Source organism: Botrytis porri, assembly GCF_014898465.1.
Source record: "Botrytis porri strain MUCL 3234 chromosome Unknown BPOR_002, whole genome shotgun sequence".
Taxonomy (NCBI): domain Eukaryota; kingdom Fungi; phylum Ascomycota; class Leotiomycetes; order Helotiales; family Sclerotiniaceae; genus Botrytis; species Botrytis porri.
Genome location: NW_024066076.1, coordinates 2266493 through 2280316, shown reverse-complemented (window position 1 = coordinate 2280316; position 13824 = coordinate 2266493). Strand labels below are relative to the sequence as shown.

Genomic DNA, 13824 nt, shown 5'->3' with positions numbered 1-13824 from the left:
GAGTCAAACATACATTCCAAGTTCTGGACAGTAAACCGATAACCTTAAACATCATCTATTCTATTCACCAACTCGCACGTTAACATGTAATTACTCTTCCAAGTCGTTGTCATCTGTTGGTCAGACATTTGATTCTGCTGATTTCTCTACTTTCTCAAGCTTAAACATTTTGCCTGTGGTGACAGAGAATACTCTTTCCAGAGTTTCATTTCAAGCGACCCTACTCGCTGACGCTTTCCCCGACCACACAGCTTCCGCTCACAATCATTCAAACCGTACTTTTGCCACTATTTCAACCATCGCCTTCCACACGAGTTCACCATCACTAACCAACCTTGAGAGCACACCATGCCCCTTGTCCTCACTCCCAAACTCTTCTATATTCAGTAGATACCACAATGCAACTTAAAATTTATCGTTGCCACTTTATACATCTATTTCTATCCCCTCTTCTTATCTTCCGACCTCCATTCCCTCCACATCCTGTCTACACAGTATTTAAGCCGACACTACCACCACCACATTAATCCCATGCGCAACCTTGCATCCCACTTCCCCTAGAACTGGTATCTCAGCCGGTATCCTAGTCGCTATAGTGGGGCTTCCTTGTTTTCTCGGCATGGCTTTCTTGTTTTGTAGCAAGATGATAATTCTACTGAAATATCAAGTTGGGAGAGATGATGAACAAGGAAAAAAGTGTCGAGGGTGATGGAAAGAGAAAATAGAGAGCCGGGAGAGGGAGTAGAAAATAGAAATTGTGGATGCGGATGGATGAGGTATGAAATGGAGGGAGTAGGAAGACCTTCAGAAATAGAACCGGGATTGTATCATGGGGCGTTGATTAGGTATGAGATGTGTGCTGGATAAGTAGTTGATGGTATGATCATTCGGGAAGGAGTTTGTGGATAGATGGACAATGGATCGGTTGTTGCGAATAGGAATCAATGGGGGGGGGAGGGGTTAAAGGGGATAAAAGATGAAGAACATATTTTATTTGGAATTCCAAATTTTACATTGCGTGCTTTTGATATTACATAGTAGTGCTCATCATCATCACATATATGATACAAAACTACAACTATCTATCCCGATTCCCAAGCATCTGAAAATAACTAAACAGCTACCGGTACCGTAGATAGGTACCCTTCCCAGAGTCCAATCCCACCATTCCCACATACTAGATCTCTCACAACCCATTTTCCTACAGCACATCACATCATAAGATAAACACCATCCAAAGTTCAAACTATCACACATCTTCTATCTGCCCACACAGCCCCGAATTGAACATCCATCTATGATTTTCATTGCAGAATCCTCATCTTACCACCCCAGTACTCAAGATTCAAGACTCGCAACAAACGTACCCTCGGTCCCTTGATGATCATCGGATTTCTTTGATGCCCTATCTCTTGATGCGCATACAGAATACAGAAAGAATACAAATAGACTTCATCACAAATCAGATCTTAATCCATCTATCAAGACACAAATCCATAACACCAATTCAAGACCACGGTCCTGCCAACCCACTTCCTCTCTATCCTCAAGACTGACATACTAGGTTTTCCTGGAATATATACATCGAACTTGCAATTTGCAATTAGCAATTTAATATTTGAATAGGGGATGCAATGGAATGTGAATATTGCAATCGTTCTCTCGATTCTCGCGATAGAAAGTTTAAGTATGTTTATGATTTACAATTCGTCCCTTTTGTATGATCTTCAGAAGCTCTCACCATACAGCAGAAACGACCTATATGTGATCGTCTGATGAATTGAGGTTGTTCAAGTTCATTGCCCCAGCGCAAGCCTCAAGGTAAGATACTCCCGTCCAAAGGCATGTCCCCCATTGTTATCCAGTCCATCTCTCAAGTTTTGATTTCTGATACTTTTCGGGGAACAGTATTAGTACTAACTTTTGTTGACGAGACCGCCGATATAGTCATAATTAGATTTAAAGCTGTGTATAAGCTGTGTTACGTGATAGGAAATATAGATTATATTAAAAAATATACAACATCACATATTCTCTTGCATTGATTGGACCACTTATTTATTGTTGAAAACTGCGTACTCATTAAGTCATATTTGTCTGCAACGACTATGTGGTGTGTATCTATTCATTTTCTCATGTGAGATATAAAACGAAGGTCCAATGAATCAACCAATTGCGCATCAAGGGAATCTGTTAACTACTAATTGCATTGTTGTTTATTGAGGAGCACCGCGTCCAGCACCTGCACCTCTTCCTGCTCCACCTAAGTTTCTGGCCCTGTTGGTGATGTTAGAGACGAATCAAAAGAGGATGACTATCCGGGAAGGAAATACTTACATCTCAGCAATAGAAGGATCATTCATCAAGCTTGAAAGATCAGGCATTCCACCTCCATTACCCCCAGCACCAGCACCACCTCCACCCGCACCAAATTGATTGGCCATCTCGCGTATTCTAGGATTGCTCATGAGGTTGTTCAAAGCATCTGGGTTACTCATAAGGTTTTGAGCCATGCTTGCAAACATTGGGTTGCTCATGATAGAGCTCAAATCTGGCATTCCACCTCCACCTCCTCCAGCTCCGCCACCGAACATACCTGCCAAACTGGCCAAATCTGGCATCCCACCAGCACCACCACCACCACCGGGCGCGCCTCTCTCAGCAACCTCATCATCTTCTCCCGTAGCATCTAGTTCCTGCACTCTCTTCTTTGCAGTCTCGAATCCCTTCTTCATTGCATCCGATCCTCCATTTCCTTCATACTCAATACCCTGCTCATAAGCCTCCATTGCACCTCTTGCATCCCCCAATGCGAACTTTGCAAGTCCCAATCTCGACCAGGCTTTAGTATATTTAGGGTCCGCATCAACCGCAGCCTCCGCATCCGCCTTTGCAGATTCGTGATCCTTTGATGCCGAATAGGCAGCAGCACGATTGCTCAAGAAAATTGGGTTGCCAGGGATAACAGCCAAAGCTTGCGAATACAAATCGATTGCCTTTTTATAATCTTTCTTAGCCATAGCTGCATTTCCTTGACTTTTTAAACCCTCTGCTTCTTTCTTCTCATCTGCGGTTGGTTCTTTGCCAGTGGGCTTCTCATCGGCGGGTTTAGGAGGAGCGGCGGCGGCTTGGGATTTTCTCAGACTCTCATAGACACTGTAGATTTGGAGGAGATTTTGGGTATCTTTGGGAGTGCCATCTGTAGGATCGACTTTGAAAGACTCGGAAATACAGTTCTGGGCGATTTCGATGGATTCGCGTTCTTCTTCGTTAAGAGTACCGTCGGTGAGAGAGGTGGAGAGGAAGTCAATGATGGAGAGGGCGAGACGTTGTTTAGTGGTCGCCATGGTGGGCAAACTGGAGTTCCTTTTGGCTCGAAGACAAAGTTAGAAACAGGGTGATTCAAATATGCCTTTACAGGAATATATCTGTAATTATTGATACGAAATTGTGAGAATTACGTGTTTATTGTTCGAGGCTTTGAGTCGATTTATATGACTATCAATGGAAGGTTCTGGTGATGGATCAATTTGGATGGTGGGGTAGCAGCTAGGTTAACCTTGCTACGGTGAGTATAAGAACCTAATATGCATTTGTTTTGTCTGTTCTGAATCAACTTACAGTTGAAAAAAGACACCAAACATTCAATCGACAATTCTTGAAAATAAAATCCATTTATTCAGTTATTTAATCTCCCGATTAACATGGTTTATCATCGAGTGGCCCACTTTCATTTCAATTTACACTTTCAAACTCATATTATTCAACAATAATTGAATCAATTGATTGAAATTATTAAGAATCTAACAATTTAGGATCTATTATATTATTTTGATAGGTTCTTGTATTATATCCTGTCTTTCCGTATTTACTATAATATTGATTAGAAGATGCTTTCTTATTAGAATTCCTCTCTTTTTGATGCTCATTATATTGAATCTGAATATCAATCTCTTATTAAAATAATATATCAAGAGCCTTTTATTTAGTGAATACTTTTCCTTAATATAATTGAGTTTTTTTTATACGTTAATGTTTGCTTAATATTTTATTTGCTATTTGAAGTATATAATTCTTTGTACTTAAAAATATATTCTTATAAGCTAATCTTTTTGTATTCTTAGTTAGAGCTAATATAGTTTCGAATATAGGTGTAGGAGAGCTTAATTGATGATAAGTTATTTAAGATTTAATTAATATTGATTGAAAAAGAGCTTCTATTGAATTACAAGGGGTTTGAGAGATCTATTAATTTAGATTGAAAGAGGGGGGGGTAGGTATATGAATTTGAATATCTAATTTCGAGAATATAGCTTTAGGATTAAATGGAATTAAATTTATTCTTTGGAATTCTGATTTTATATTTTGAGAGATAATTGATTCCTTATATATAGCTTTAAAAGCTATAAAGAATTCAATCTTTAAAATATAATTGATATGTACCTTAATAAATTCATTAATTTAATTACCATATGAACATTTTAGATTATTAAAATAGCTAATATTAAATGGTTGAGTTAAATGATTTGAATATAATAGTAAATATAAATATATAATATTATTCTCTTTGTAGTATATTTAAAAAGCTATTGATTTATAATTTTCATACTTATCTAATATTAATATTTAATATTTACCTTTTCTTCGATTCTTAATATACTTATTGAAATATTTCAATCATTCTAAATCTATCTTATTATTTGTTCATTTATTAGATATAGATTTAATAGCCCATTCCGTAGGAAAATTCGTTTCGATATATCAATTAGAGAAATGAACTTGTTCTTAAACTATTAGAAATAGGGGAATAGTTTCACCCTCTTTATTTCCATATATTATTGCTATAGTCCATTCTCAATTATCTAACTGTACTATCTTGTTTCTACTATTTCGTTCAGTATTAGTTACTACTATTGCTGTACATATAATCTCTATTATAAAGTTTGTTTTATTGAAATTGTAGAAATCTCCATTCAAAATATTGTATTTCACTTATATATTCGCAACTAGTTGAAACCATTCTTCAAAAAGCTTAAGATTTTCATAAAAAGTTCTTTGAAAGTTATAAACATAATTAAAACATATCTTTAATTTGATTTAATGTTTTACAAATCGATATGCTTAGAGCTTTCTAATACATTTTGTACTCTTTAATTTAAGAATATTATTCGTCATATTTTCCACATTCTTTAGTTTAAATGGAAATCCTCTTAAATCTATATCAAGTATATATTGAACAATCACCTTTTCTTCTAATTCTATAATCTTATAACAATTCGCTTGAGTTTTTGTACAAAGAGGTAAACCTTTTATTTTATATCAAAGAGTTATATAAGGAATATTATAAAGCATAATAGCCTTTCGAATACTTAATTTTTTATCTTTATAAATAACTTCGATAACAAGAAGTATACAAACTTCTTAATTATTCGAATTCATTATAGATTATTGATAAAACATGTATTGAAAGAGACAGATATAAATTGAAATGAAAATGGGCCACTCGATGATATAGGCCACTCGATGATAAACCACATTACTTGATTACATGCTCATTGATTACATGCTCATTGATTACATGCTCATTGATTACATGCTCATTGATTTCGCTCCCTCAAGTCTGATCTAACATGTGAAAAGTGCCTGCTTCAATGTTCTCTTCCGTTCTCCTCCTGTTAGACTTTGAACCTGCGAAAGATTTGAATCAACAGTGTTGAGTGCCATTGTTTGTGAAATCATTGCCTTACAAGTATTTTCACAGCTCCAAGTCATCTTTCCAAAGAATGTTTGGGAACTAACATCAAAAGAACATTCATAGTCTTTCTAAATTTATTGTAGTGATACAATTGCAAAGCCTCTGCATACAAATCACACAAATCCGAGGCATCGATTTGTCTAGAGAACATCAGATCGTTACAATGACCCCGGAGCTCTACCAAACTTCTCATCGTTTCCATTTATGCTGTCTAGATACCCGCCAAGACATTAACGACAATCTCATCCACCGTCATTCCAGATAAAAGCCTCAAAACTGGTATATCAACCCCCAGCTCGGTCATCGTCCACGCCCGGATGTCAACCGCAACCAACGAATCTACCCCAAGGTCAATCAGAGCTGCATGCTCTGCGACAGGCTGATCGGATGGGAGATGAAGACATGCTCGGATCTTGGTGGTGACACCATCTAGGAAAGTATCAGTACAATTGCTAATTAGAAGAAACAGCTCCCACTTACCTCGGACGATTACTTCTGCTTCATCAGTAGTTTTAGACTCTGATAATTGAACTCGAATCGAGGCATTGCCTGTTTTCTTTTCAACTCGATCATCCTGGTGCAACGGTTTCTGCTCCCAGTAGCGCGAGAACCGAATATTCTTCATCCAAGCCGCATTGTCCGCTTTATCAGTTGAGATTTTGGGAATTCCTGCTGTGATGACAGGCATGGAGTTGCACTGCAGTCGACCAGCCAAAATTCCTTCAGCAAATAACGCGTGTAGCTGTCGCTCACCCATGGGCAGACAGTATGCATCCAGTCGTTCCATCTCCTGTGCCGAGTATGTTGATCGTTGGCGCTTCACATATCCAACATCTGTCATACGGGAGATCTGGATTACTGAGCCAGCCAGCTTGCGCTGTCGCCGGCGCACGATTAGTGCCTCGGATGCTACATTGGCGGCAGTGTAGGCACTTTGCCCGAGATTACCTAGTGTTGCCAGAACCGAAGAGAAGGCGATGAAAAATAGCAGGGGTTGGTCGCCAACCAGATCATCTAGGTTTTGTAGACCCCGTACCTTAGGCTTGACGACCTGACTGAACTCTTCCGCGGTTGTTTTTTGGAAGAAATTTTCGCGCATCACCATTGCACCGCTGGCTATGCCATCGAGAGGGGGATGTTCCTTCGTGATGACGGTGTGTATCTCTTTCAAAGAGGCGGCATTAGTTACATCACTAGTGAAGTTAGCTTTTGTATCAAACACTAGAAAGAAGCGAGAAGAATAGTTACATACCCTGCTAGAGGAACAATATTGACTCCGTCATCCCGATGTCTGTGGATCCAGTCGGTGGGCATGCGAACTTGTCGACTGGTAAGAACAATTGTTCGAGCACCATGCAAGATCATCCAGTCGCAGAGAGACTGTCCCAGATCTCCCGTCAAACCAACAAGCCAGTATGTCCGATCTGGGCGCAGAATACGCTGTGACGTATCTACCGGCTGATAATTAGCAAGGAGTGGGGTTGGGCATGACCAATTTACGATCGGGACGCCAGAGAATTCCTTGGGTTTGCGGTTGAGTAGCTCTGCGATGCTATACTCCGGAATTTGGACCGTAAAATCTAATTCGATATACTTCTTAACAGCGGCATGAGCGCGTGTGAGCAGTTCAGTCATGTCTTTTATTGGATCAAGGGAAGGAATTGAAGATGTAGCCGCAATCGCCGAAGGAAATGTGAATTGCTGGCAATGGAGAGGCAGAGAGTCTAGCACTTTGGCCGCAGCATCTTTTTCCGAGAGATTGATGAAAGTGTCAATTTTTTGGGGCAGAGTTGATGTGATGAGTCGTTTTGGAGCCTGTGGATTACAGTATTGCCATAACGCGGTGGTGGCCAACTCCTTCGTCCCAGTCACATAGTGCACTTGAAATTGTTTTGCATGCAAGTGGTATGACCAAAACTTTTCATAAGTCGCTACAGCACTGTCACCGGCATAAAGCAAAACACGATTTCCGGGGGTGATTCTATCAACAATGGACTTGATTGACAAGTCGGTAGCCATAAGATCTAGGTATTGGGGGTGGGTGGAGGTCTCAAGATCAACAGGAATTGAAAGAGGTGTCGGCACAGTCAGCATAGATGACAAGGTGTCGGAAGCGGCGACAATCACTTCTCCCGAATGAATGTCCACGCCTTGGTTAAGATATACTGGCATATTATGGGGTGGTAAAACTGCTAGTGCCGAGCGTGTCGTGCGGATGACACGAGAACTGCCTTGACAGGAATGAAGGGGACCCTTCACAACCAGCGTGAAGTTATTATTCTGCCATTTCAACTCAGTTTCATCTTTATTCACACGAACTGGAGCGGTGATCTTCCTCCTCCAGCTGTTCAGCCGGTGATTGGCCGTCCTCAGAGGTTGGAGACGTGGAACCAGGACCCGACTCATTGCATCGATAACCATCTCAGGTTCCGTGGTCCAGAGTTCATCATTATCACGACTTTCTACCAGGCGCAGAAGATTATTTGCGATTAATGATGCCACCGCATCAGGTTTTGCTTCCTGACTCAGGTCAATCATCTGCAGACGCAAATGTGGCATTTCATGTAACAAAGATCGAGCCAAGCCAGTGGACAGCCCAGATGACGCATTTCCACTTGAATAATCATCCGTGACCCAAAGCATATGCAGAGCCGTTCCCAAAAGGGCTTGAAGACCTCGCCATGCCTTCTCGGATGGTTGAATTTCTAAATGAGCCATATTAAGCACGGTAGCTTTGGCTGGCAAAGACGTCCCATCTATTTCAGCCAGGGAATTGAAATGGGTAAGGCGGTTTGCATGAGGAGCCAATAATTCCTTCAGGAGTTGCATGGTATCATGAGATGGAAAGTTGAGGTCGGTGACGATGACCAAGTCCTCCAGTACTGGCTCGCTTGATAAAAGTGGTTCACGGAGCAGTTGAACCTGATCGTCAACTGCTTGAGAAACCATGACACTAATAGGCCATGTGATAGGATCCTTGAGCGGAGTGTGCGTGTCAACACCGGAGAAGCCTGTGTTGGCTAGGACCTCCTGCCATGCTTCTAGCGAGACGGTTGGCGAATATCGTCGTCCTTCCTCCCGACCTGCCCACCAGCCAGTGAATCCTCCGAAAATCAAGCCCAAAGCCATTGGTCCATCTCCCAGGACTTCGGCAAGTACCAGAAAGCCACCAGGCTTCAGTAGGCGTCGGACTCGCCTCAAAGCATCACTAAGGGATGATGCCACATGCAGGACTGCGTATGCAACAACCAAGTCATAGGTACCTTCAATGAATCCTTGATCCATGGGATCTTGGTCGAGATCGAAGGTCTTAAAATCCATACGATCGGCATGTGTGGAGAATTGCTGTGCCGACTTCTCGAAGAAACCAACTGATACATCTGTGAATGTATAACGAGCAAGCGACGATCCTAATGCTGGCAGCACTGATCGTGTAGCACAACCGGTGCCCGCTCCAATTTCAAGTACATTCAAACCTCGATGGCGATGCGAAATCTGGGAGATGATCTCTCCTAGAGGTTCCTCAGCTGGGGCGCAGACCATGCTATTCTGGTACCAGTCGCTTAAAGCATCATCCGCCATGAAGCTTTGTAGCATTGTGGTATCTTTCCTTATGACTTGAGGGAGAACCTCGAACGCCATCTTGATCAATCGGAAATCGATATCCTCAGGGGAGTATTGGCGACAAATCTGCTCAATCTCTTTGTTTGTGTCAGATAGCCAATACGGTGACGCATAAGGATGTTTTCCTACACGCACAGTTTCTTCGAGCCAAGAGCAGTAGTCTAGGAAGGCGCCATGATGAGGTTCAATTTCGATCGTTTGGATCCTCTCGCCTGTCTTCTGATCGATAAACTTGTGGCCGATTTGTCGAAGATAGTACAATGACACTCTCTCCCATTCGAGAGTCTTTGTTAATGTCTCAGGGGAAGCCCGACGAGTGCCCAGCGCTAGCTCGCCGTTAGGCTCAGCAACTCCCCATACTGTTTCTGAAAAGAGCACCAGGTCATTGTTCTCGGTAGCAGGCGACACAGGCATAGTGTTGAGTCCCTCCATCTGGATAATTCCTTGCCCAGAGAAGTTGAAAAGAGTGACATCCCCGCAAATGCCGCTGCTGTCGGCCTTGCGCAGATAGCTGTCTACGCTGAATGTCCCTTCACGCCCCGGGCAGGAGAGAGAAAAGTTCAAGGTCACCTGATCAACAGATACTGGCATGTAAAGATTCCACATACTCTCATCGTGATGATCTGTAAAGGCAGAGAATAGAACCTGAATGGCATTATCTAGCAAAGCTGGGTGAAGAATGTATTCATTGTCCGCCGTATGGTTCCAGTAAATCTCGGCGAATGATTGTCCCAGAGATCGGCGAAGGCTGCGAACGCGTTGAAACATTTCTGTATATTCGTAGCCCAACTTGGCTAGATGGTCATACACTTTAACATGGTCAAGCTCTGTCATGCTGGAAGAGAAAGGAGCTCTACCAGGCAAGAGATCGTCAACTGGAGAGCCCATCTCGAGCATAATGTTCATAGTGGCAGCAGTGAAAAATTTCCCATCGTCTTCCGTAGGAGGAACGTCTACACTCAACTTCGCTTGTATGGCAGACTCCTCGCTCTTCAATACATCCATGGTGACAGTGATGTTGGCCCCTGAAGCCTCATCAATGCGAAGTGCTTTGAGAAACTTGACGTCCTTCAGAGTAATACTCTGAATGGATTGCCCAGCAGTGAACTGTCTACAAGCCTCCAGAGCCAATGCAATATAGCCCGTGGCGGGAAAAATAATTTGACCTTCGAGTGTATGACCACTCAGCCAACCTAATTGGTCAATTCTTAAATCATTGGACCAACGATACGTTACGCCGCTGTCAACTTCGCCAACCCTATACCCTAGTAGGCTATTGACACGTTTTTGAAGTGTTTGTTGATTCCAAATTCCCTTTGTCGAGTTTAGTGAATGTGATGGCAGCCAAAAGCTATGTCGATGGTCCCAAGGATAAGTTGGGAGGCCAACGAGTGATGTCTTTGCGTGTTCTAAGGCATCAAAGCGTGGAACTTTTGCACTTCCCAAGTATACCCACAAGTCCCCGATGCATTCCGAAAATGCCACTAGATCAGTCTTGGCTCGGTTGAGAGTGCTAGAGTACGGAGGTGGGTTCTTCCGCACAGTTGTTATCGTCTGCATGGCGGGACCCTTTAAAGCGGGATGAGGACCAACTTCTAGACAAAAGTTGATATCACGTTGGAGGGATACCGCATTCTGGATGGCATGATGGAACATGACTGGATTTACTAAGTTATCAACCCAGTAGGACGCTCCCAATCTGTCCGTGGCTACGGAAGAAATTGATTCTCCTGATTGGACACTTGAGTACCAACAGGGAGCGTCGCTCGAAGGGCGCAATACCTCAACTTGACATTCTTCAAGCGAAGCCTGATATGCCGAGGAGCATTTTGACATATGATGTGAGTGATATGCGGTTTGAATATTGAGCATCCGGTTGAAGATTTTGCGGCTCGCTAACTGGGCTTGAACTTCCTCTATGGCATCTGCATCGCCAGAGAGAGTTACACTAGATGGAGAGTTTACAGCCGCAAGGGATAATCGGCCCTTGAATTCGGGAGCTGCTATCAATTCCTCTGCTTCGTCCTGGGACAGTCCTGCAGCCAGCATGCGGCCCTCCTGATTAGAAGATGACATGAATCTGGCTACATGTAGACCTCGATAGAACGCAATTCGGATAGCATCAGCTGAGCGTAAAAAGCCGGCGAAATATGCTGCGGCAATTTCCCCAGATGAATGGCCAACGACTGCAGTGAATGAGACACCACAAAATTCCTGTAAAAGATGACCGAGCATTAGCTGGATGGCTGTGCAGGCAGGCTGACAGATTTCAGGAGTATTAATTCGTGATTCCGCAGATGGTCGCTCTAATTCCTCTCGAAGACTCCATGTCGGACGATCCCCTTCCGGAAGCGATTGCAAAGCCTTGTCTAAATCATCAAGGAAGATAATCAAGCTAGGATGAGCAGTCAAGAGCCCCATTCCCATCTGGGCCCACTGCGCACCTTGACCCGTGAAGATGCCGAGAATTTTCGATTCTTTCAGCGGGGATTGAAATCCAACCACTCCCGATTCAAGTGAACTGCTAATAGCTTGCTGAAGAGATGTGATCGAAGATACGGGAAACCTGACACGAACGGGGAGAAGAGATCGACGGGATGCCAGCGTGGAAACCAGCTCAGTAGGATCAATGGAAGGGTTTTCTTGTAAATATTTGTCATATTGTTTCAGCATTGAGATCAAAGAATGTTCTGAGGCAGCAGAAAACACGAAAGGAAGGGAAGAGCCGCTTGTTGGTAACAGAGATGCCTCTTGACATCCATTTTGAGCTGGTAGCGGCACAGACTCCAGGATGACATGGGCATTGGTTCCTCCAAAACCAAAGCTATTAATGCTTACTCGACGGGGAGTATTGGATGTAATTGTGGGCCACGGCTGTGCGCTGGTAGCAACGTTCATGTTGGTACAATATGGTGCTACCTTTTCGTTTAATTGTTGAAATCCGAGATTTGGCGGGATGACACCGTGCTGTATGGCCAAAGATGCTTTCAATACTCCAGCTAGCCCGGCGGCTCCTTCTGTGTGACCGATGACAGTTTTGATGCTGCCAACTAACATATGGGCCTCATCGGGTTGCGATGATGTGAGTGAGAAGGCCATTGCTAGAGCTTCAGCTTCCAGGGGATCCCCCGCTTGAGTGCCTGTACCATGGGCTTCAATATATTGTGGTCGATCAGAAGGTTTTGTGGGATCTAACCCTGCTCGATGATAAACATCCCGAATGAGACTTGTCTGAGCAGATGCGCTTGGCAAGGTAATTCCACTGGTTCGTCCGTTATGGTTAACGCCAGTCTCTCGGATGACACATTGTATGTTGTCGCCATCTGCCAGAGCAAGTCGGAGCGGCTTTAATAGCATGGCGAGAATCCCTTCGCCCCTGGCATACCCGTCGGCATTGGTATCCCACATCTTGCAGCTTCCTGTGGGAGAGAGCATTCCCATGTTATTGAAACCGATAAATGGGCGACCATCAAGAAGCAAATTGGCCCCCGCTGCCACAGCAAGAGTTGATGAGCCACTCCGCAACTGCTGCACTGCATGGTCTAGAGCTACCAGACTAGATGAGCAGGCAGTATCAACGGTAACTGAAGGCCCGTTCCAATCGAAGAAGTATGAAATTCGATTCGACGCCTTATTTGGGGCAGTGCCGGTGATATGATATTTGGGGATGGTCATGTGATCCTGGCTGCTGAGTGAGAGATAGTCATGAAACATCACTCCCGTATAGACCGCAGTATCAGAACCGCGCAGTGTCTCCGCAGGAAGTCCCGCTTCCTCTAGAGCTTCATATACCGTCTCGAGCAATAATCGGTGCTGGGGGTCCATTGCTTGTGCTTCCAATGGACTGAGACTGAAGAATGATGCATCAAATTCTCGCACATCTTGTGAGAGAAAATACCCTCGCGGTAAGGAATCATGGTGTGAGGCAGAAGTCCGATCCGGGGGGAACTCCTGAGAAACATCGTAAGGGGTTTGAAGAAGATTCCAAAGTTCGGAGGGAGATTGACATCCTCCGGCTAGACGACAACCACTACCGATAATGGCAATAGGTTCATTCATGCTGAATTGGAAAGATGTTGAAATCAATTGATGAGAACATATGCAGGATTGTCCGTATATAAGGTCGTTGATATGGTTGAAAATTGCCCAGTGAACTGGAATACACGGTATGGTAAAATCCCATCCCAAAAACAATGTACGGCAAAACCCCGAATAGCATCATTTCATGTATTGATGCCTCGACAAGCATGTGACATGGCGAGCTAGCATCATTGGGGTACGAAATACAGTGAACAGCAGTGAACGGAGCCCACAACGAAAATCTGATTGCGATTAAAATCATATCGGATGCTCAAAGCTCAAACATCCCTAACAGAGAGTATTCAGAATGATTGGTGATTAACTCGCTTTTCTCCGACTGTGTCGGCCGATGCAGCGGAGGAATC

The 13824-nt window shown here is 43.4% G+C and overlaps 2 protein-coding genes across 2 annotated transcripts; both read right to left on the bottom strand.

Moving 5' to 3' along the window:
- Positions 1 to 2053: 2053 nt before the first annotated feature.
- Positions 2054 to 3556, bottom strand: EAF01_001680 (uncharacterized protein). The gene is made up of 2 exons (XM_038909930.1): positions 2338 to 3556; positions 2054 to 2277 (listed from the first exon to the last, which is right to left on the bottom strand). Exons 1-2 carry the CDS (start codon positions 3345 to 3347, stop codon positions 2217 to 2219), a joined length of 1071 nt encoding a protein of 356 aa, XP_038774742.1. The 5' UTR covers positions 3348 to 3556; the 3' UTR covers positions 2054 to 2216.
- A 2205-nt stretch (positions 3557 to 5761) lies between these two features.
- EAF01_001679 (uncharacterized protein) lies at positions 5762 to 13438 on the bottom strand (the record flags this gene model as incomplete). Its single annotated transcript, XM_038909929.1, has 3 exons — positions 5762 to 6184; positions 6236 to 6948; positions 7008 to 13438. The coding sequence occupies 3 exons, from the start codon at positions 13436 to 13438 to the stop codon at positions 5967 to 5969; spliced, it is 7362 nt and encodes a 2453-aa protein (XP_038774741.1). The 3' UTR covers positions 5762 to 5966.
- Positions 13439 to 13824: the final 386 nt, after the last annotated feature.